Genomic DNA, 23,789 nt, shown 5'->3' with positions numbered 1-23,789 from the left:
TAGCTAAAAAAACTAATTAATCATTAAAATAAAAAATATTCCTTTCTTTTTATCTTGTAAATAAGAAAAAGTATGCGCTTATCATTAATCATTTATTCTATTAACAAATAAAATATATTATATTAACAAAATTTATCATATTCAATGCTAATAATTTATCAGTACTTTAAATTTAGAAAAAAAACATAAAATTTTATGGGAATCCCAAGTACCAACAATATTTATATGCAAAGAAGCGTATTTCAGAAGTTAAAACAACATAAAATTCTTGGTTTAGAACTCAATAACGGACACAATCAGTGATTCATTATATTTTATTTTAGTATTATAAGATTTAATATTGCCACTTAACTAACATAAACCGATAAGGTCACATTATAAATTACTATCATTAAAATATTATATGGTTTAAGTAAGAAAATTATCTTTTCTCGAGATACATCAACAGATAAAGCCACATTTTTACATAAAAATAATAAAAATTATCCTATTTGATAGACAATAGTAATTAAATTATACTCCGTATTGTTTAACTAAGAAAGATAACTTTTCTTGAGATTTATATATGAAAAAACACCTGTAAAAAAAATGTATGAAAAAACCGTGCATCGCACGGGCTTTCATCTAGTATATATAAATAAAGTAGGCATTTTTGGAGAGCATTGAGAGCGCCACATAAGAAAAGGTATATTTTCGACCAATTAAAAATTAGATTTCTATTTTATTTTAGAATTAAAAAAATCACTCGCCACCTAAACAAAAGTGACGAATGAAATTTTAAATTTTTGCCACGTAGGTAAAATTGACGAATAGTAATTTATTGGGATTTTAATTATTTAAGAACACTAAATTTTATCATTTATATTTGTTACAAAACTAAAAATTATCTTTAGATATTAGGATTTATAATACTTAAAAAACTAAAATTATATTTTGATATTTAAAAAATATAAATTATCATTTGATGTTAATGGTTTTATGTATATATCTGATGATATGATATTTTCATACAAAATTTTTAAAACTTATAATGCAAGAAAACAATTAAGATATCACCAAAAAATATTTATATACAAAATGTTATAAAAATTCGTGCATCGCACGCCACATAAGCAAAAGTAATATTTCGACCAAAGAAAAATTAGATTTATATATTAATTTAGAATTTAAATTTTCAGTCGCCATTTAAGAAAAAATTAACAAATGAAATTTGAGAATTAAAAACAAAAAAATAGTAATTTAAGATTTAAATAATGAAAAAAAACAAAAATTATCTATTATATTATCTTTTACATTAGGATTTATATTATTTTAAAAAATAATTAGAAATTAAAAAAATATATTTTGATTTAATGATTTTATCTAACTATCCGATGAATGAGATAACATTTATTTCAATTTATAAATTCAAGTTCTATATACGTAATATTTGAATAAGAATAATTTAAAACTTAACAAAATATTTTATCTTAAATAATGTTAAAATAATAGAATAGAAAATAAAAAACAAAAAATATTAAGAAATTACAAAAAAAAAAAAATACAAAAATGAAATATTTAAAAACCGTGCATCGCACGGGCTTACATCTAGTTATTATTATTATTGAATATTAATTATTATTGTTGTTATTATTAATTATCATTTGATTTATTTTAAATAGAGCAGATTTGATTTGAGCAGGACTCAATAGAGCAGAACAGCTCTAAAGAACGGGACCTAAGATCAAAAACCATCCTATTATCCGCCCCCAAAAAAAAAAAAAAACCTATTGATGTAGTCACGACAAACAACGGTACAACAGCTACACCGGCGGTAAAGTACGGTGGCAAGGGCCGAAAATTCTCTTTCTCTCTCCTCCAACTCACCCTTCAATCCAAGTTAATTGATTCATCCAATTAGCTGATTTTTTTCTCAGGTTCAATTTTGCATTATAATTTTCACTCAATTTCAAATTAGTCTATCCTTTTCTCTCTACATTTTACTTATGAAATATTCAACTAAATTCATCATCAACAATTATTTAGTTCATTGATTAATTAATCAAATTCTATTCAGTTTGTTTACTGGTGATTTGCTGATTACATTTTTGTTGTAATTTGTTGGAAATTATATTAGTCAATATTCAGTATTTAGATGAATTTAGTTTCTAATTGCTGCAGTATTTGATTGAGAGGGGATCAAATTCCTTGCGTCAATGGCTCAAATTCCTAATTTAGATAATGCTGCAATTAATCTAGCTTCTCTCAGGTACTTAATTATTCGTATTTTGTCGAATTTCGAATATGTTATTCTTTTCTTCATATATGATGATGTAGTGTTTGTTTAAATATCTGTTGAATACAGAGAACAGTCACAGAAAGAGTTGTTAACGATTATTAAAAATGTGAGTTCTGTTGGTGTTCGCGATAAGTCTTGTTTCTTTGTATTGATCATTTCAACATGAAGCTTGTTTTTGGGATAATGTCATTATTTTGTTCATGACTCGTGTTTCGCAGATTCGAGGAAAAAAATGTCTTGTTATTGATCCAAAACTCAGTGGCTCTCTTTCACTTATTGTCCAGACTGCACTTCTTAAGGTAACTCATGTTGATGTCCCCATCTTTGCGTAATTACTTTGGTCTTTTTTTCTCTCTATCAATTAGGATATCGGCTTTTGCTTTAATCGTGCTATGTCTCAAACATTTTCCAAGTTGATTACTTAGAAGGATAATGCCAAGAGACATAAGTACATAGATATGACATTATAAAATTCGATAACCATCTAGGGAATGTGGACTTGTGGAGAATGCATATATAGAGCGAGAGATATAGGAGGTTGTATTGGAGTTGGGGGGCTGTATAATGCCACTAACTTGCAGAAGTTTTGTTAAGATGCAGGGGTGTAATATCTTAAGTGCATGTGTCGTATTTTTATAAAGAGCTCTATCAGTCTTAGTATTAGTCTAATGGCAATTGCAGTGCCCATTGATAAGTTGGAATTTGTCATTGCCATTCAAGAGTTTTTGGACTTACCGTTCAAATGATAGTTGAAGATATTTTCCTTAGAATCATGTCTTGTTGATTTGTATAGAAATATGAGGTTCTAAACTTTTATGATTACTTAGCTTTTTTTAATTCCAAATCTCTAAGTTAGAGTAATTTTCTGGAGAAAATTTTGTTAGAATTGCTTGATGTTTATTTTTTAATTGAGTTTTTCCAATTGATCAATTCAAGGTCCTGTTATCACTGATCTGGAAGCTTGGTTTAGCCTTCAAATCTTTGCTAAGATCACTATCATTACTGTTACTGTTGTACATAATTTGTAATTTTTATATTTTATTTTTATTTTAAAAATGGTTATTTATCTTATACATATACTTGTTGAAACTTTATAAAAGATTTGAAAGTATAATATTTTCCACTTACAACAAGAGTAGTAACTGTCTATTTGAAGTGTCGGTCAGATCTCAGATGAGAACTGAGGTATGACATGTATGCTATTAATCTTCAAGTAGTGTAGAGGGAATGAGTAGTAGAGATGTAGGTTTAGAAATGAAGAAATATAGCTATACCCAAACTTTTGATAGAATAGTGGCTGCATGAATGACCATTGTATGGATTGTTATATCTAAAAAAATGCAATTAATAGTTTAAGTGTGTAAAATGCCCTTTTTTTATGATGATGTGGAGGAAAATGAAATCTGACAACTACTCAAAAGGGTCTCTTATTGTTTTATACTTTTATTTGAGATAGAAATGAGAAAGCAATAGGTAATTCGTTACACAAATGTCGTTTTTCTTGATGTAAAATTTATTAGCAGTAGAGAAAATGAACAATATATTTAGAGCTTTATGTGTAAATGAAATCTGATTTTAATTTATTCCGTTGGTTGGCATGTGTAACTTCTGTTGATACTAATGCTGTCTTATGACATCTGGGTCAGGAACATGGGGTAGAATTGCGACATTTGTCAGCTGAACCTCTACAAACGGAATGCACAAAAGTGGTGTACCTTGTGTGTAATCAACTTGAAATGATGAGACATATATCCCTGCATATTCATGACAACACATCAAAGGGATTACAAAGGGAATACTATCTTTACTTTGTTCCTCGGCGTTCTGTGGCATGCGAACAGGTACTATCTGCTTTCTGTTGATTTGAATGTGTGGGCTAGAGAGAGGTGATGATGAAAATGGATTACATTATTTACATACAAAACTGCTATCATTTAGCTTCTTGATTTTCTTGTTTATTCCATTGCAATGTATTAAACTTTGGGGCTGAAATGTTGTAAGTTTATATACACTCATAATATTATAGTATGATGGTTACCATGTGATTATATGTCTCTAAGGAAATATAAATTTGTAATCTAAACTCTACTCTTTTCTTTGAGTACAGATACTGAAAGAGGAAAAAGTACATGATTTATTTACAATTGGAGAATACCCATTATACATGGTTCCACTTGACGAGGATGTGATATCTTTTGAACTTGACTTTGCATACAAGGTAATAGCCTTGCTTTGTAATGCTTCCATTATACTTTTTGTATTATAATGGATGTTTCCCTTAGCCTTTCCCTTTGTGGTGGTTTAGGAGTGCCTAGCTGATGCTGATACGAGCTCTCTTTGGCATATTGCAAAAGCCATTCATAAGCTTGAGGTTTGTTCTTTCTGATTTCAAGCCTTTATTATGCCTCTATTCCTATGTTGTTTTTTTTTTTGTTGTGATACATAATTAGGTATTATCATTCTGTCTACTCACTGATGACATAATTAGGCACTTTTAATACTTTTCTTGGACATCCTTCATTCCAATGTATGTAGCTCTTTCGGTGATACACACATATGCATGCTATGCCACTGCACTTATGATTTCCTTGGGACTATTTCTGTAACAAAAACGAAGGTCAGGAGTGGGGATCTTTTTCAGGAAGGAATTGTTGATGTTATAGACAGAGAAGTGTTTACATTGTTGATTCCATTATTACTTTACCTTCTGCCTATTGGGTTTGTGAGACCCCAAACTGCTTTTGTACTGCATAAACCTTGATTCTTAAAATAGCAGTTATAAAAGGAACAAGAGTGGCAACCATGATTCTTTGTTTGTTGAGTAGCGGCTTTCGATTTGTAAAATAACAAATTTTTTTAGCAGGATATGCAGGGCTGTGCTTCATCTTCTACAATCAGTTTCTATTATTGATAATTGAATTATAATGGTTGGGCTGGCTAATTGGCTTAATACATAATAGTACCTATTCTTAGAGTATTGTTCGTGTTTATACACTGCTCATGCTTATTATTGTGATTATGTTGCTAAGAAAAAAATATTGTAAGAGGGAAGTTATCTACAAAACTGGGGTTAAACCTAACATTACAAATCACAATATTGTAAAGTGATGTCCACATCGCTCAAATTGGATTGTCTTTTGTTATATATTGCAGTTCCTATTTTTAATTCCTTTACTAGATTTTTTTGGCTAAGTAGGCCTAGGCTTTGTTCTCTTAACCTTATTTAAGATGCTGTGGTTTTAAACTTTCAAGTTCTTTTTTAGAATCTTTCTGGTTCGATCTATACTGTATGGTATTCTCTGAATTTAAGAAAATTAAGTAACAAGTAATAAGTTGAAGTTAAAAATGCCTTGACATTAAAGGATTAGACCTAATATATTAGCATATCATCAAAAGGTTCAAATTTTTATGCCTTGTCTACTTATTTTGCTTAATGAGCTCTCTTACCAATTAGTTTTGAATCATTACATGGATATATGACCTGAATAATTGGATCTGACTCATTTGAGGGACAAAAGCAGTTGTATTTTATTCAGGAAGATTTCATTCTTTAGAAAACCAAAGTTCTGAATCTAAACTTTAGGTACCTTGGGATTGGGATTATAGTTAAATGGTTTGAATTGTAACAAATATTGTTGCATACTTGCACTACATCCTCTAAAACTCTCTCATGTTTTAATTGTTAGTCCTTGAGATCAAGCAACATCAAACTAGGCTCATTCTTTGAAAGTAATTATTTTAGGTGCATCAGTATCTTGATGATTTTGTAGCAAGATGTTTTTCGAAAAGTAATTTAGGTAGTTTTCCTAAACCTTTCTCTGTTTCATGTGTATAGTTTTCGTTTGGGTTGATACCAAATTTGAGGGCGAAAGGCAAGGCTTCAGTTCGTGTTTCAGAGATTTTGGATAGAATGCAGATAGAAGAGCCAGTCAACATAGATAATGTAATTGAACTTTGATTTTTGAGTGTTTTTTCAATTTGAAATCTGTTTGAAAATGGTAGTTTCTTTTGATTGGTTAATTATTCACATATTTTATGCACATCACTTTCAGGCAGTACCAGATATAAGTACACTGATCTTGCTAGATAGAGAGGTAAATTTTTGAATTGCCTTGCATTTCTTGCTTGATTGTAGGTCATATAATATGTAATCTTGATGATACTCTTCAATTCTTGTTCCTTTTTGGGTAATGAATAAGGAAGAAAATTATGTGAAGAGCAGCCTAGATAAATGTTAATCTTTAGGATTATGCATACAAAATAAATGTACTCATGCTTCTATTCATTTGTTAAGATAATAGAGTGAAATATCTAGGTTTTTTTCTGTTTAAACATGTTCTTCATTTCACTGGAAAAGTAGATATAGGTTTCCATGTTACTGAATGAGCTAGTCATCACTTCAAATCTAAGTTTCACATAGCTAACTTTTGGGTGGATAATAGTCAAGCTCTATGTGATGGCCGGTTATCTGATAATTTTTCATTGCAGGTGGACATGGTAACTCCAATGTGTACCCAGTTAACTTATGAAGGCTTGTTGGATGAGGTAGGAGTATGCATGCATAAACTGCTCTTGATTTTCAATTTTACTGTTAGTATACTGTGTAATTATGTCTAATAAAGTAGTGGACCAGTTTACACAGTTACAAGAATTACATAATCAATTTGTTGATAAGTAGGGAGGAGGGAAGAGTTGGACAAAAATTAAAAAACAGAGACAGAATGTAACACCCCAATAATTCTCCCTTTTCTAAACCACTTGCTTTAAATAAAATAGTGGAGAACCATTGACATGTTACCGCCACGTGTTAAAACGTTAAGGCTTTATCAAAGTATCGCAGCAGAAAGACAAACTTAAGTCTTAAAAATAACATAGTTTAGAAAACGAATAAGTCAAAGCTTACAAATTGGAACCATATAAGGCCCTTATTTAAAACCATACCAATAATCAAAGTCCAAAACATAAACGAAATAGCAAAGCATAAATAAGTTCAACACAAGAATCGAATACTCTCAATCACACCAATCCCTTGACAATGCGTTTATCAAATCCCTTAACTTCACATCATCAAGCTAACCTGTGCATACTGCTCCCCAATAATACAAGTGTAATAATTGGATCATCACAGGGTCATTGAAAGGCGAAGGTCATGACCAAAGAAAACACACACAAAAGCACGCAATCAGCAAAGCTGAGTACATACAAGCTACAACGTACAAAACCTAGCATGCTCAATTAATTATAATAAATAAACATACAACACGAATTCATTAATCAAGACTCCACACTTAAACAATTCAACTATCTCAACATACTTACTAACTAATTCCAAACACTTGACTCTTTATATTTAATTTAATTAATTTAGTTTGGAGTAAGCAATAGACGAGGTTGTCCAATCCACCAAATCATTTTGGTCCCAAATGACCATTTGAAATAAATAAAAGTTTAGCGCGATGCAAGAATGGGCGCGACTCCATTCTCACAAAGTTAGTCTAGGATCCCATCTAACTTTCATTATAAAATAAAATGTAAATACCAAAAGAGAAGAGGACATGTTGATCAAGCAAGCCTTGAAAAGCCACGGGCTACCACCGTGTACCCCAACCCATAATTGTCAATACTCTAGACGTGCACGCTTTCCAGAGTTTTATTGCTCATCCATGTTTCACTTTACGTGATTACAATTTTAATTAATAGCCGACTCAATCAAGAAGACCATACATAACAATCATACATCAATTCGTTTTTAATCTTATTTAGGACAATGGTGATCACATCACAAATTGACCTTTAATTCCATTAAATTTCCAAATTATCCAAAATTGTTGAACATAGTCAACTCACCTAGCCATTTCGGCTTAATCCACCTTTACTCAACATACTAACAAGTTCTGATTGAGTAATAAATAAATAATAATAACCTTGTGGAATAATTAATAAATTCATTCCACTTAAACCATTAAATTCCAATCCTTTAATAATCCAAATGTGGTTGACAAACCAATCCAATAAAATATGTTTGTATCAATATTCCATACAAACAATTAATCCAATATAATTCAACATGTTTGCATCCATAATTCCATACAAACATAACCAATTCACCAAAACATGTCTCATAAACATAAACACATAAATTAATTAAATATATAACCAAACAATTTGCATCCAAGTGTTCTCTAATCATGAAACTAAGTTCTTTTCTTTGGCACCTAAACATGATACTACTTGCTACGAATTAGACATGTACGTACCTCGTATAAACAATTCTTTGCGCCACTTTTAATTACTTAAAAGTCTCCTAGAGAAAAATCACTTCCTAGAAAACACCCAACAATTAATATTACTACCCCAAGTAATTTCCAACAATATAATATGATGAAAAACTTATTAAAATAAAAAAACACATATTTATATGCTTAATTAACTTTAAACATAATTAATTTTATTAATCAAACTCAAGGATAAAATTTTAAGCATAAAAAACTTCGTTAAAAATGAAAAACTGCCCGAAAATCATATTTAGAGGCAGAATTTGGCCACGAGAGGGTGGTGCTCACTACCAGTGAGTCTTTCTTAAAACATCGTTTCCACATGGAAAACACTACTTTTTTGTCAAAATCGGATGAGTTCAGAACCTGATCGGGATTAAAACGGGATTAATATTAATGAACCGAAATCTAAACATTAAAACACGAATTTACGTGTTCAAAATAATCTGGAAACTAATTAGTAGTATAATCTCCAAAATTTCAAAACATCATTACTATTAAAGCCCTAAATCAATTGTTCATAAAAACCCTAAAATCATGATTTTCAATAATTAAAAACCCTAGGTTATTAAATTTACAAAATCTGAAAATTATAACATTTATAAAATCTGAAATTATAAAGTTTAATCATCAAAATACAATTTAATACTAATTAAATTGATTTCAAACAATAAAATCAAAACCCATAATCAATAATTATAATTACACAAATTAATAAAACAAAAGAGAAAGAAAATAAGACTAACCTTTTGTGTGGGGAAATTTTGGGGATGTATGGGGTATTTATAGGAGAGAGAGTGGTGTAGGGTTAGTTTTAAGATTGGGCCTCATAAAATTAATGGGCCAATTAAGAAAGGAAAGTGGGTTTGGTTTGTTTGTTGGACATAAATTATTGAAGAAAGGTTCATAAAAAGTTCTTTATAATAAAATCGTTTATCAACCCCAAAAATAATTTGAAACTTTTAAAATTAAATCCGAAAAAAATGCAGATAAATATTATGAATAAAATATAATTTCATTAATAATATATTTAAAAATACGGGGGATTACACAGAATGAGTTCTGTAATTGGAGTGCCTTTTGAATGCTTTTAAAAGTGAAATGTAATGAAGCTCTCAAGGCAAAGTGGCAGTGGAGGTTTTGCATCATGAAAGAATTTCATCAAACTGTTTATTAGGTGTAGAGAGGTTATGTTGGTGTCTTCTTCTCAAGATTAGGCTTGCAAGAGTTGCATGTTTTTAGTACATGGATGTTGGTGTCTTCTTCTCAAGATCAGGCTTGCAAGAGTTGCATATTTTTAGTACATGGATGGTTTTCACGGTGTAGAGTTGTTTGCTAATTTTTTTAGGCATGACCATTTGGTGTGGAAATCAACCCTCACAGGCTCAATTTCAAGATCTGTTTAGAATTGTCTTACTAAGTAGGCTACCATGAAAAAGTGTTGACATGGAATTGTAATCAAAAGCATTTCAATGTTTCTTTTTTGAGACTTCATAGGTGGTTGTGTTGAAGGGAATGACAAGCTATTCTGGTGATGTGATGAGTGTTTCCCATTTTGTCAAAAGTTTTGTAACTTTCCTAAGAGAAATTCCCATGGCGTAAAGTGCATGTGTTAGATAGATTTATGGTCGGTGGTCATCTTCAAGCTTTGGAAATTTTTTGAGATTTTGTTGGCACTTGGAACATTTATTATAGCTTGCTACTTCCTACCTTAAATGCACCTCAGCTTTGTAGATTGCTAGCCATTTTGTGAAAAGTTTCCTTGATTATAGCCCAAAATGAAGGGTCGAATTGTCCTCCCCACGTCTGACTAACGAGGATTCAATATGGTTGAGGTAAATTGAAGAGTACGAGCAATAGACCAAGAAAATATTAGATGTGAAAAACAATAAATCATATCCGAAGGTATTACAAGTAATGATATAGATGGTTCATGCAATGATTGAACTTTGATGCAATTATTCATTGCAATTTTAAAAGTAATTATATGAACCTCACAACAATCTTGTCAAACCATTTATTTTGAAAGTAATAATCATTTATTTATTTGGCCTTATCTTCATAAATGCCTGCTTAGCTGCTATTTAATTTTGTGGGTTGGCTTATTATTGGGGCAAAACAAATGACAAATAGTTAAAGCTTTACAAAGCTTACTTGAAAACTTAAAATTCTCTATCTTCTCTATCCTATGCTTGTTGGTAAGCATTGGGATCTTTAACTTTTCAGTTGTTGTTTCAACCTGTATGATTATTGGACAATTGCAGTTGCTACATGTTAATAATGGCGCTGTGGAGCTTGATGCATCTATTATGGGTGCCCAAGAGGGGAAAAAGGTCAAAGTACCGCTAAATTCAAGGTATATCTTAAGGAATGCTTTTAAACTATCTTCGGACATCTACTACTATTGAACTTACTCCGGATAACTTTTCGGAGTTATTTATTCAATTGTTGTGGAATCATACTTCAATGTTTACTTATTGCATTATTAGTTCTTCCATGATTACTATTGTCCTTTAACCCCTTAGCATTTGCATTTTACTCATTTAAAGTTTTTACCTGAAGCCACATTGGTTGTTCAACATGCTTATGGTATTAAATTTACTTGTTTTTGCTTATAAAGGAGGGGAGGGAGTAGAAAGACTTGAACGACACATTTTTCTCTAAATAGCCTTTCTGCTAGATTTTATCAGAGTTGTGTGGCTTGTTCCTAGAGTTTAGGAGGATATGTTTCACTGTTGAAAATATCTATAGCTTTGCTGTCTTTACTTGAAATACCTTAATCTTTGAATGTATTTGTATGTTAGTATAAAAGAAAATAAACATTATCAAGTGGATCTTGTTGGATTTGTCTTGATGTGAAGTTTGCAAATGTATACTACCTCCGTTTTTTTAAGTACATTAGTTTGACTAGCACATAGTTTGAAGTCTGTGAGTTAAATAGAGTTCAAAATTCTGTAGAATGGGTTTGTTGGGGAATTAAAACTTTAAAAGTAAGGAATGTAAGTGGAGGGAAATTAAAAATATGTAGGAGTGGGAAACTTGTCCGGAGAGAGCTATAATAATAAATAAGTGAAGATGTCTAAAAAGGAAATGATGCATTAAAAAAAAATAACCGATTTAGGAAAGTGATGCACTTAAAAAGAAACAGAGAGAGTATATTTCTATGGGCGCATAATTAAAAATGTTTGGCCATGAGAAAACAAAAATAAGATCTAGTGTGGTCTGAATTTATATTTTTATTTTGTTGTAGTTGGTTTTTTTTTTATTTATTTATTTTTATTTTTAAGGGTGGTCTAGTTACAAACTTGGAATAAGTATAAGTAAATAAGTTCAAAAGAACACATCCTTGTATGGTCTTTATGTATTCTTTATCCTATAATGTCAAATGATTATTGTTTGCTAGCTTTCAACTAGCACTTTTCCTTTTAATCACTTAACCCCGTATCTTTCTAAAATCTTATACTCCCTTTGCCCTCATCAATTAGTTGCATTGCTTTGTCCAACAAATAAATTAAGGAACTTTAATTGAGTTTTAAAGTTTTAGTTCCCCAACATTTCTGTATTGAAAAGGTTCTATATGAAGTAACCGGGCCAATTCAAAATGAGATTCCATGGTGTATTTTGTTTGCGGATGATATCGTTTTTGTGGATGAAACTAAAGATGGGGTTAATGCCCAATTGGAGTAATGGAGGCAAAGGTTGAAATTTAGAGGGTTTAAGCTAAGTCAGAGTTAGGCTGAATATTTGGTATGCCACTTTGGTGCATAGAGGGGGACAAGCGATGATGTAGTGAGCTTGGACGAAAAGGACTTGATCATGAGTGAATATATTAAATTTTTTGGGTCGATCATCCAGAAAAATGAAGAGCGGCCATGGGACTATCACGTGACTTAAGCATTCTCTTATAGTTAAGACCAGTGTTGCTCTATAGTGTAGAATGTTGTGCTTCTAATAAGGAGCACATTAAAAAGATGGAGGTTACGGAAATGTGCATGCTAAGATGGATGTGCGGGAACACTCTAAGAGATAGAATCAGAAATGAGGTTATTCAAAAGAAAATAGGTGTGGCAAGCATTGCAGACAGGTACGAAGAGTGGAAGAGAGTGACCATGGAGGGGTTCAAAGAGGGAGAGGGAGAGGGAGAGGGAGACTGAAAATGACTTGGTTGGAAAGAGCTAAGAAGGATGGGATGTACATGGATTTGCATGAGATTGAGACATTTGATCTTAAGGGATGGAGGAAGAAGATTTTTGTAGGATTTTTGGTACTACTACGAGGAGTTCCCCCCGCCTTTGGCGAGTGGACTAATCTCCCGCGGGAGTTTGCATGGGTACCTCGATGGGCAGCATCCTTCTCAATTTTTTCCATACCCAAGGCTCGAGACCTTGGTTAAGGAGCAAGAGGCCTTTAACCACTCACGCCAACCCCAGTTGGTAGATTTTTGTAGATGACTTTACTAAATAATTACTTTTGGTTCATGTGGCCGACCCCACTTATGCAATTAAGGCTTTGATTGATTGATTGATTCATTGAATTGTTCCATATTGACTTTTGAATTATTCACATGTCTTATTTCTTACAACATTTCTTTTCACCAATGATATGTTTGTTTCATCTAATTTGAACTTATTTTTATCTTTTTTAAAATAAAATGATTTCAGATAAGTTCTAATATTTGGCAACATAAGTTCAGAAAATTCAAATAAATTAATTTAAATTAAGTTTAGATCTAATATATTCAGACAAAGTTAGATCAACCAAACATACCCTTAGCAAATAAAAATGGATGTCTTATATTATTTTATAATTTCAACATTTTATAACTTGTAGATGATTACAAATATCAACGCTCAAAATTGCAAACGAGAAATTCAAAGTGGAATATTAAAATAGAAAAATTGAGGAAGTTTCATTGTCTTCTAAAAGCACTAGATGTGATAATATGCTAGTGTGGTTATTAGAGAACTATTTGTAAGCTCTTGTTTTGACTTTCCAAGTCTGTACACAGTTAGGGGTTGTGATATGTAGGAGGAAAAAAACCTTCTGAAGTGCTTGGTATCATTCGGTGTTTTGGCCTTAAAGTATATTGTGTTGGCACTTGAGATTTTATCAATTGTGCCAAAACAATATACTTTAAGGCCAAAATACTCTTGCTTGATAATAAGCTTTTGTCATCCCACTTAATATACTGAAACTATTTCCAAAAACTGTGTATGTTAGGTCATTGGTGTTTTCCACAGATATCCCATCTTTAAGTAAACCTATTCAGCTATCTCACCATTTTTTTTTGTTTTTCAGTGACAAGCTTTTTAAGGAGACTCGGGACCTCAATTTTGAAGTTGTTGTTCAGGTTGTCAATTGCTCTAATCCCCAATTACTTTTATTTGGCTAATTGTTCAAATCTTTTTCTCTTTTTATTTTTATTTTTATTTTTAATTTTTATTTATTATAATTATTATTATTTTATACCCAGTTGATCTCGTCTGATATATTTACACAAAATCGTAGGTCTTACGCCAAAAAGCAACATCCATGAAACAAGACTATACTGACATAACAACCAATGTAAGTTATCAACTGTTGTGCCCATTTCGTGCTTTGTAGCTTACATCAATTCAGTGGAATAATATGTGTTACTTGCTGAAACCCCTTCCAATTTTGTATCTCTTAACTTTTGTGTGGATGTGATTCACAAAACATGGATTCCTTCATTTTTTAGTATGCTAAGCAATGGAGTATCTGTTTTATATATTCATAGTTGTTCTATATTACTTGGATCTGGGTAAATGCTAGCTGATTATGTTTCCTCTGCAATTTATGTCCTTTTTTGAAAATGAACCCCTAGCGCTCTGCAGTTTTTACCTGCTTAACTGGCGAGCCTTTAAGGTAATTTTAGTTATAAAGTGTTACTCAAGTCTCTCAAAAGTAATTTTGTGTGACGGTGTCTAAGGATTATGTCTTCCCTCTTGTTTCAAGGAGAGTGATTAAAAATTTCTAGAATGAACCTTAGTACATCTGTATATGTTACTAAGAATCTTGCACATGTATGGGAAATACCGAAATAGTAAGGCTGGTAATATTATAATCTGCTACTGAAAAATAAGAAAATGTAGAAATTAAATTCTGCTGTAGTGTAGCGCGCTTAGATATCAATTTCAAAACTAATTGAATTTGTCAAACATAATTTCAGAATCAAACAGTGTCTGAACTGAAGGACTTCGTCAAGAAGCTGAACTCCTTGCCAGAGATGACTGTAAGTGATATCTTGTGTATAGTTTCCAAACTTTTTGATTGTAGCAATTGAGCTCAAGGGTTTAACTTGCCTTTCTTTTTGGTCTAGAGGCACATAAATCTTGCTCAACATTTGTCCACATTGACATCCAAGCCATCATTTCTTGGGCGTCTTGACATGGAACATACTATTGTGGAATCTGAGAGCTATGAAATGTATGTTACTATTATTTTCTGCTGATACAGACATACAGTTTAATAAGCATGGGAAAATAATTTGATTTACTTCTTTTGCTAAATCAAGAACAAATGATTGGGGCTTTGGTGGAGTAATTTGGTTCTTTATAGATTATGTTGTCAAATTAGTGAGAGAGAAGAACTGATCATTGATGAAAGTAGATATAAATACCAATTTCTAGGACGTAGAAATAGTTAAGCATGTCTCTTTTACTGTATACAATGCTGTTTGCGGATTTAAAGCTGACGATCATGTCTATTTTACAGTAAAAATGAGTTGTATGCCCATGTGGAAAAATATCATGGTCGCAGTGTCATGGAAGCCGCATCTCATGGTTGTTTGACACATTTTGTGGCCAGTGACGTGACTTGACAAATGTAAAAGTAGGAAAAGAAAACATCTTTTACAGTACAGCATAAATTGTTCTACTATTTACCACTTATCTTGTTATTTTTTAATAGAAATAAGAGGCAAGTTTTTCTTAAATGTGATTCCAATTGCATCGATACAGTAAACTAGCGGTCTTTGATTGATGTCAAAGCCACATTACCCAACAACATTTTGCAAAATGGCAAGCTTAAATTTTATTGCAAAGTAGCTTTTATGTCATAAAATGGTCTAGTTTGAATTCTCTTGTGTATCCTATATGACATTACTCAAAAAGAAGTTTACATATAATATTGAAGTGTAGTTTCATAGTGCATTCTGTATCAATAGAGGATGTCTAGAATCTGGAAAAATGTACCTGTTTGTGAATTTAGTATCTTTACAGTTTGAGTTCATTTTAGCTATCCAGAAGAATGTTGGTGGGTTTCACGTTAGCTCCACTGCTTTTTGTTGATGCATTACGTGTTTGGCCAAGGGTTTTATGTGTATGGTTCTGCTAGTCACATAAAGGACACATGCATTGTTTATGTAATATGCAGATCTGTCGAGTATATTGAAGAAATGATTCACAAGCAGGAACCACTTGCCTATGTCCTTCGACTTCTCATCTTGTTTTCTGTTACAAATTCAGGATTGCCCAAGAGACAGTATGACTCTCTGAGGTATCTATACCTGCTGTCTAATTTTCACTTTATTTTATTTAATTTTTATTTTATAAATAAAATTTCTGTCATACATATCATGGCAACACTTTTTTTTTTTTCAAAATACTGTGTTATGAATGTTATATGGTACATTTGTTTGATGAAGGAAAGAGATACTTCATAGCTATGGATTCGAGCACATGGCCACACTGAATAATCTGGAAAAGGCTGGGTTTTTCAGAAAGCAGGTTCTGTTCAACTGTTTTGGCAATTTAAGTAATATTGATTTGTCAATCATAATTATGGTGCTGTTTATTGGTAGTTATTTAATGCTTGTTGTCTTGCTGATCCTGACAGGAAATGAGAAGCAACTGGTTGACTGTAAAACGAGCTATGCGTCTTGTAGTTGAGGATACTAATACAGCCAAGTATGCACTCTGATATCTGTCATCATTTCCTGTTGATTTATTATTTGCGTTAATATATATTTTTTATAATATATGTTGTTACGGTGAGAGAATTTCCTACTGGTCATTATGTAAGTCGATGTACCAAAATATATTTCATAATGACTTGCTGATGGTTGAATCACTAAACTGCCACCATTAGTTAAATGTGTAATGGAAACACTTTAACAAAGACCTTCAATCTTCCAACAGTTACCAAGACATAAAAGAAAGCATATGTATGTTGTACTTGAGAAAATGTTAATATGGGAATCTCCCCAGTATTGATACATTGATACCAAAGAGTACTTAAGCATCATAGTTTAGGGAAAGTTAAAAAGGGAAGGAATTTGCGTTGTATGTGTTTAGTTCACAATTTTCAGCCCCACATTTGTGATGAATAGATTGGATTAGGTTTACCCGTCTTTTTTTTATCCTTATTTCCAATCACCCACAACCACCCCTTTTGACTAGACCTCTACCCTCATGGTCATTTTTATTTTGTCCAGTATTTGCGGATTGGGAATAGGGGGGAAATGTAAGGAAAGCCTTGCCCCCAAGCACCTTCACTTGGAAAGATTTGAACCCCATGCCTCAAGAATATGATGTAAGAACTTCATCAAGCAAGCTAAGCATTGCTTGGTAGGTGTCCCCCTGAAAGATCTTGGTATCCTCTTGGTTTATACTGCAATTGTAAAATAAGGGCAAAAAAATTCTCCTCACTTCCCGTTTTCATCCGTTTTTCTAAGTTGTACACACTTTTATTTTATTCCTTTTATGGTAACATCTTATTCAATTTTTATAATGCACAATCCTACTTTGTGGGCCCAGTTATATTTAATAAAACCCCCATACTTTATCTTTCGTCACTTTAAAGCAAAAGTACCCACATGCAGGGTCCATTTTTTTTACTTTTTCTTGATTTGCGTAGATATAGTAACTGAGTAGAACTTAGAATTCATATAACTGGTTGGTTTACTTTTTTTTATTACTTTTGCTTAAAATTTTCAACATATCGGACTACCTTTATTCTTAAATCATGAAATTTGGCTATTTAGGTTATTTTTTAAACATAATGATGTAAAAATTTCAATTATTGTTTGACGCTAGTAATTTACAAGGGAGGGATCTTGTGAGAATAGGTCCCTATGTGAGAACATCATACTTATATGAGAAATGAGAACAAATTTATAATTTAGAACATGTCAATGAAACTTAGAACGTACTGGTAAAATTTTAGAACATATGATGATTTAAAATGTAGAACATATGATTAAATTCTAGAACACGTAAGTAAAATTTAGAACATCTTTTTTAATTTTAAAACATATGAGTAATAACATGATTTAAGATTTAGAACTTGTGAGAAAAAATTTAGAAAGCTTTATTTAAGATTTATAACATATGTATAAAACTTAAAACAGCTGTTATGATACAGAATATGTGAGTAAAAATTAAGAACATATGATTTAAATCTAGATCATTTGAATAAATATTTAGAACGTATGAGTAAAAGTATTGAACATATGATTATAAATGGGAAAATTTCAATGGTAGCCCCCAAATGGCGATCCTTTTTTGTGTTTTATACAAAATGACCCTAATTAAATAAAGGTTTCCTACAAATGACCTTAATGAGGCTCAAATGAGTTAGTTTTCATTTATATGTTAACCATGGTTTGGCAAATCCTTCACCACATCATTTCCCTAATCTACACCACACTCCCACAAGTGACAAGCCGACAACATCCCATGTCTCCACCTTCTTGTTGACTAGCACCCTACCTCCCAGTGTATCCTATCCACTCTATCTCCTATCCTTCACTCCAACTTCCTCCATCTTCTAGCCAACAATAACCCTAACCTGAGCAACCTGCACCACATTTTTCTCCTTTTTCTCCAACCTCACCGAGTCACTGCTACTCAGCCACCACCAAACCATCTCACTACCCATGCCCCTGAAAATCAACCCCATCCCCCCCTAGAAAATCACCTTCACCCGAATAATAAATCCTAACCAATTCTATTTGGGGTTTATCTGTGGTTGGCGAACAGAAGCAAGGGGGTTGGTGGAGGTTGGTGGATGGCGAGAGAGCGGCGAAGGGTTTGCCTGGAGGAGAGAGAAAGAGATAATGTGAGAGGGAAAGAAAAGAGGAAAGAGACGGGAGAACAGTTGTTAGAGTGGGGTTCTGGGTGATGTTTGAATGTGGGGGTGACCGCAAGGCTTCAGTGAGTGTGGAGGAAGGACAATTGAGATAATGGTTATGGTGAGTTACATAGAGCTCCATAAAGGAAGGTGATAGAGTAAAGGTTAGTATCCATAATGATTCGAGATGACGGTAGCCTTGCGAGATTTGTAAGAGGAAAATACTTATGAGATAAACTTCCAGGAGTTAGTGTTAGAGGCATGATTCACAAGTCCCTGTTATAGTATTTTACTGAAGGGAGTAAGTTTCATAAAAATGCCAAAATAATGTTCTCACCTGGGTTATTCTAGGTATAGTATTCCAGAAATTCGAATGTATTCTGAAGTATACGGTTTTAGATCCAATCCACCAAGTTCTACCTATTCCTCCACCGTCTCCAAGTCTCAACCCAAATTAAAAAATTATTGTTTAATAATTTCTAGCATGTTGGATGAGCAATCAGGGACCCTGATGAGAGATAGTATGATGGATATACACAAGTAAATGAGCTAATTAAGCCCCCAGATAGTAATATAAGCCCTCTGCTACCTATCTAAGCTATTTTCTTGACTGCTGTGCCAAAGGAGCCTACATTGGTATTGTTATCAACATTGATTCATTTTCTTTAGTGAGATTACCAACATTGATTCATTTTCTTTAGTGAGATTACCAACATTGATTCTCATTATTCTATCTTCACAGTGAGGTTGAAGAATAATTTGATGAATATCTGTTTTATGATGAATAGCTATGTAAAATTTTGACACTCTGATTGAATTTTTGTGTTGACGGAACTTCATAAACCGCCCTTGCCCATATGAATAATTCTTGTATTAGATGGTTTTTGGAGTTCATCTTTTTGAAACCTTGTTGAATTCTACGAAAAGTGTTATGTTATGTATATGTTTTGCAGAATTTACAATTTTAGGAAGCTAACATGTCACGATTGTCACCCTTATCTTCATTTGTTTTTAGTTAGTATAAGTAATCTTCTTCACTATTAAAGTATGTAGGCCATAAATAGCTGCTTAGAGTTGTTTCCTGTAAGGTGTGAAGTGTATTGCAATCTGGTTAGGTGTAATTTCTTTGTCTCTGTTGCATTATGGTATTTTTATTTTCTTTAACGTCTTTTGGAGCGAAAAATAGTCTCCACTGCTTCCAGTTATGACCTGGTGTATAATATTGTTGGTTATAAATGTGCTTTTTAGCAAATCCTTGTATGGCTGCTCTGGTTCTGATACTGCTTTCATTTTATGTGTTAATTGAATCCTCTATATATCATCTCTATTGCTGCTATGCTGACTTCCCTGTGGTGTGGTTTATGACAGCCCCAACGATATTTCTTATGTCTTCTCTGGGTATGCACCACTTAGTATACGTCTGATCCAGCAAGCCATTAGATCTGGATGGTAAGAAAATTCATCCCTGAGATATTAGTTTTGACTTATTTCTACTATAACTTTTCTGCGGTTCTTCTTTTATGTTTGGCCATTTTTTTACTTCCAATTATCTAGGCACCAACTACACTACAAAGTGTTGTAAAAATTAAAAATAAAAACTAAAAAATAAAAAATAAAAAAAACCCTCGAAATGGTTCTGTGTGTTCTTACCAATTTACCATGCATGATTGCTACTAGAGTTCGATTTTTTGCTTGAATATCACTTTGTTAGGTGATATCTGTGTGTGTGTGTGTTTTGAATATTATGAAACAACTCATTCTTACAGTATTGCCTCTTGACTTTGGCATACCAGAGCTGAATAATATGGCATGGAAAGAATAAGTACCCATATCAAAAGGTTTTCCATGTAGACTTTCAAAGTCATGAATCAAATTTTAAAGAGACTGCACTGGCTTTAATCATACTAATAGACTTTTAAATTAATGCATCACTGTTGGTCTATAGATATGAACTAGTGAATGTAGATAGCAGTCATTTTGTATGAGCTGCAATCAAACACTTTGACTATTAATGTAGGTTGAGTATTTAATCACCTTACTCCATGCGCCTGTTGTCTCTGTTCCTACAGTTCAACTGTCTTTTACTAGTGATGGATCTGATTTTAGGAATTAAAGAGTCCATAAGCAGATGTGCGTGGAGTATCAGTCCTTAAAATTTTGGCAAACACCTATGTCCAACAGTATTATATCACTAATATATAGCTAACACCTTAAACCTATATACTTTGTATTGTGAATTACACAGAAAGTAAAATTACCATTTGGTTATAATTTCCAGCTTATAATCATTCATACTCCTTGCTTAGTTCTTGCATATTACCCCTAAACTCAGTCCATGTCCATGATATATTCATAACATTTTCCTCTTATGTTTATAAATTCTTTAGTTCCCACCATATGCTGAGGATGAAATACATAGTTTTGCTGGCATATTTCTAAGGATTTTTTTTCAGTATCATGATTCTGATTTCATAATTGATTATGTAGGCGTTCCATTGAAGAAATATTAAAGCTACTACCTGGACCACACTTAGAAACAAAAAGAGTGAGCTTTTCTTATCCTCGTATAGTCGTATGTTTATAGATTTAGTGCAAACTCTTTTTTATTTTCTTATTGCTATGATTATAATTTATGAAATTTTATCTTTAGGGGGCATTATCTAGGGGTCCATCAGTGGAGTCGCTGTCAGGAGGATCAGCTAATGTTGACAAGTATGCACTCATTACGTGTTACAAAAACTTATGAATTATTACCTTTTTCTGTATGGTTAAAATAACAATGTGCATGATTTGACCATGCTTTATTGACATTAAAGATTTACAGTTATGTTTTTAGATTATATTCTATTCAGAAACTTTGAAGTTACGGTTAAATAAGTATCCGAAATAGTGATTTTCTTCATATCGTCGCTTCTGTATCTAACTATTTTCCCAGTTTAAATAAGCTGCTTCATATACTGACTTCTCCTGCCTTTGTGGTGGTTTTCCTATGTTACAGAGCAGCATCTGGAAGACGCTCTGTAGTACTGGTGGTTTTTGTTGGTGGGGTGACATTTGCTGAGATATCTGCACTCCGTTTTCTCAGTTCTCAGGTTTGTTCAATCTTGTGATTACCGGACTGAATTTGAACTGTCAGTCTGTCATTCTTAAGTTAGCATTAAGAGTAGGCATGAGAACCTTAATTTGATGTTAGTCCCGGGTGAAAGAAGGCCAGGGTATGTATAGGCTTCAGTAGCAATCGCTGGTACTATTGCTCCCATGGAGCTAAAGTTGACACCGTCCGTCCTTTATTGATTTTCCTTGGTGAAACCTCTGATTGCAATTTTTAATTTTCAGGAACTGATGGCATATGATATAATCGTTGCCACGACAAAGGTAATCAATGGCCAGACTTTACTGGATCCATTTGTGGAAAGACTTTCTTGAGTTATCCACTATTTGACGAGGCTTACAGCTCACGTTGATTGAGATCAGTTTGTTATGGTGATTTTCTGGTTGCAATACTTTGTTTTTCAAGCTTCGTAAATTTTGTTGAGTGTACTCTAAAACTTTACTGTAAATGGGATATTGTTTTGTTGGTTTTCATTCCATTACCAATGTGAATCAACTAAAAGTCAGATCTTTCTATCTGACTAATTTACTATAGGCTCTTGTTGACACTTCTAATCGACAAAAGTAACACGTTTACGCCTCAAACTCATTTGCTGAATTGGATTCATCTGATGTTGTGCCCCAGCAAAGGCTTCACTTTGCCAAAAGCCACGGAAAAATATACCTTTTTTGAACATGATAATGAAAAGACTTCTCTGATGTTGAGAGTTGTTATTAAGAGCTTAATTGTGTTGGACTAAGGACTTGCTCTCTTGGCTTTTTTTTTTTTTTTGGAACATTACTCTCTTCACTTTATTTATGTTAAATTGAAATTTTTTTTATAAATTATTTTTATTAATTTTCTATTATAAGTTTTCTTCAAAGTTTTTGATTTTTAATAATTAGACTTTTTTTGATGAACTAAAATTAATTTTTACTAAAAGGAATTTATTTTTTTATACAACTGAACTTATTCTTATTAAACTAAAAATGTTGTTTTAATCCCAGAAGTATTTATGGTTGGCTATCATGAACCATATAAAGGTATTTAATTAAACAATAGAATGGTACAACATCCATTTCATTCTATTGAAAAAGCTCAAACCAATCACTAGACCTATAAATTTTTATAGTCGAATTCGACCACTTAAACTACAAAAGAAAGTGATGAACAAGAATAAGGAACCCAAAAATCCAATCTGAACGGGATCACAAATTCACAGGGGCGAAGAGGAGTGAGAAAGTGGAGGGTTTTGATTTAGAAAAACCATGAGAAGAATGAGAATAGATCTGTGAGAAGAGAGAAACGAAAGAAAAAATAGAGGACTTCCCGGTTAAATTTCCTTTTCTAATTTAATTTTCTTTTTTTAATTCAATAAAAACTTCAGCACCTTCTAATTTAGGTGTCAATAAATTTATTTTTACCTTAATTTTTTCAAAGGATTCCTGATTATAGAAGGTCATAATTTATTTGAGTTTCTTACCAGATTAGACTCGTGTGTTGCACGAATTAATTAATTTTTATTATAATGCATAAAATAATGTTATATCATTTGTATATAAAAAAAAAAGGTGGTTAATTTTTCTTTTTTTTTTTTTGTTAGAAAAATATGTAGTGTAGAGGTTAAAAAAATAAAATAAATGATCACATCACACATTGAAAATGGAGGGAAAATTTTTAATGTTAGAATGACACGTAGGATAATTTGAGAGTTGCTGACGTCAGCAATGTTTTGTTGTAGTAATAGTTAATAGATTTGCTTGCCTTACTCCAATGCAACTTAGAGCCTGTTCATATTTACTTAATTTCAGTTCAGTTCAGCTCCAATCAGTTCAGTTCAGTTCAGTTCAGCTCCTAATTTCTCTCTCTCATAAAATATTCGTTTCAGTTTAGTTCAGTACAGTTCAGTTCAGTTCAGCTCCAATCAGTTCAGTTAAGTTCAGCTCCAATCAGTTCAGTTCAGCTTATTTCAGTAAATGTGAACAAACCCTAAATAAAAAGTTTGGTACCTTGTATTTGTGTTTACTCCTCATATTATTCCCTGTAATTGTAA

The 23,789-nt window shown here is 32.2% G+C and overlaps 1 protein-coding gene across 1 annotated transcript; it reads left to right on the top strand.

Moving 5' to 3' along the window:
- Window positions 1-1,777: 1,777 nt before the first annotated feature.
- Window positions 1,778-22,341, top strand: LOC145616608 (vacuolar protein-sorting-associated protein 33 homolog). Its single transcript, XM_081671363.1, has 23 exons — window positions 1,778-1,916; window positions 2,161-2,248; window positions 2,345-2,384; window positions 2,497-2,577; window positions 3,925-4,119; window positions 4,386-4,496; window positions 4,584-4,649; window positions 6,114-6,221; window positions 6,331-6,372; window positions 6,767-6,823; window positions 10,818-10,909; window positions 13,852-13,903; window positions 14,062-14,118; window positions 14,744-14,806; window positions 14,894-15,000; window positions 15,949-16,071; window positions 16,220-16,301; window positions 16,411-16,481; window positions 20,014-20,094; window positions 21,133-21,190; window positions 21,296-21,357; window positions 21,644-21,737; window positions 21,982-22,341. The coding sequence occupies exons 2-23, from the start codon at window positions 2,196-2,198 to the stop codon at window positions 22,069-22,071; spliced, it is 1,785 nt and encodes a 594-aa protein (XP_081527489.1). The 5' UTR covers window positions 1,778-1,916; window positions 2,161-2,195; the 3' UTR covers window positions 22,072-22,341.
- The last annotated feature ends 1,448 nt before the right edge of the window (window positions 22,342-23,789 follow it).

This window comes from Chenopodium album, chromosome 26, assembly GCF_948465745.1.
Source record: "Chenopodium album chromosome 26, dcCheAlbu1.1, whole genome shotgun sequence".
Classification (NCBI taxonomy): domain Eukaryota; kingdom Viridiplantae; phylum Streptophyta; class Magnoliopsida; order Caryophyllales; family Amaranthaceae; genus Chenopodium; species Chenopodium album.
The sequence above is the reverse complement of the archived record's forward strand: the minus strand, read 5'-3'. Positions and strand labels throughout refer to the sequence as shown.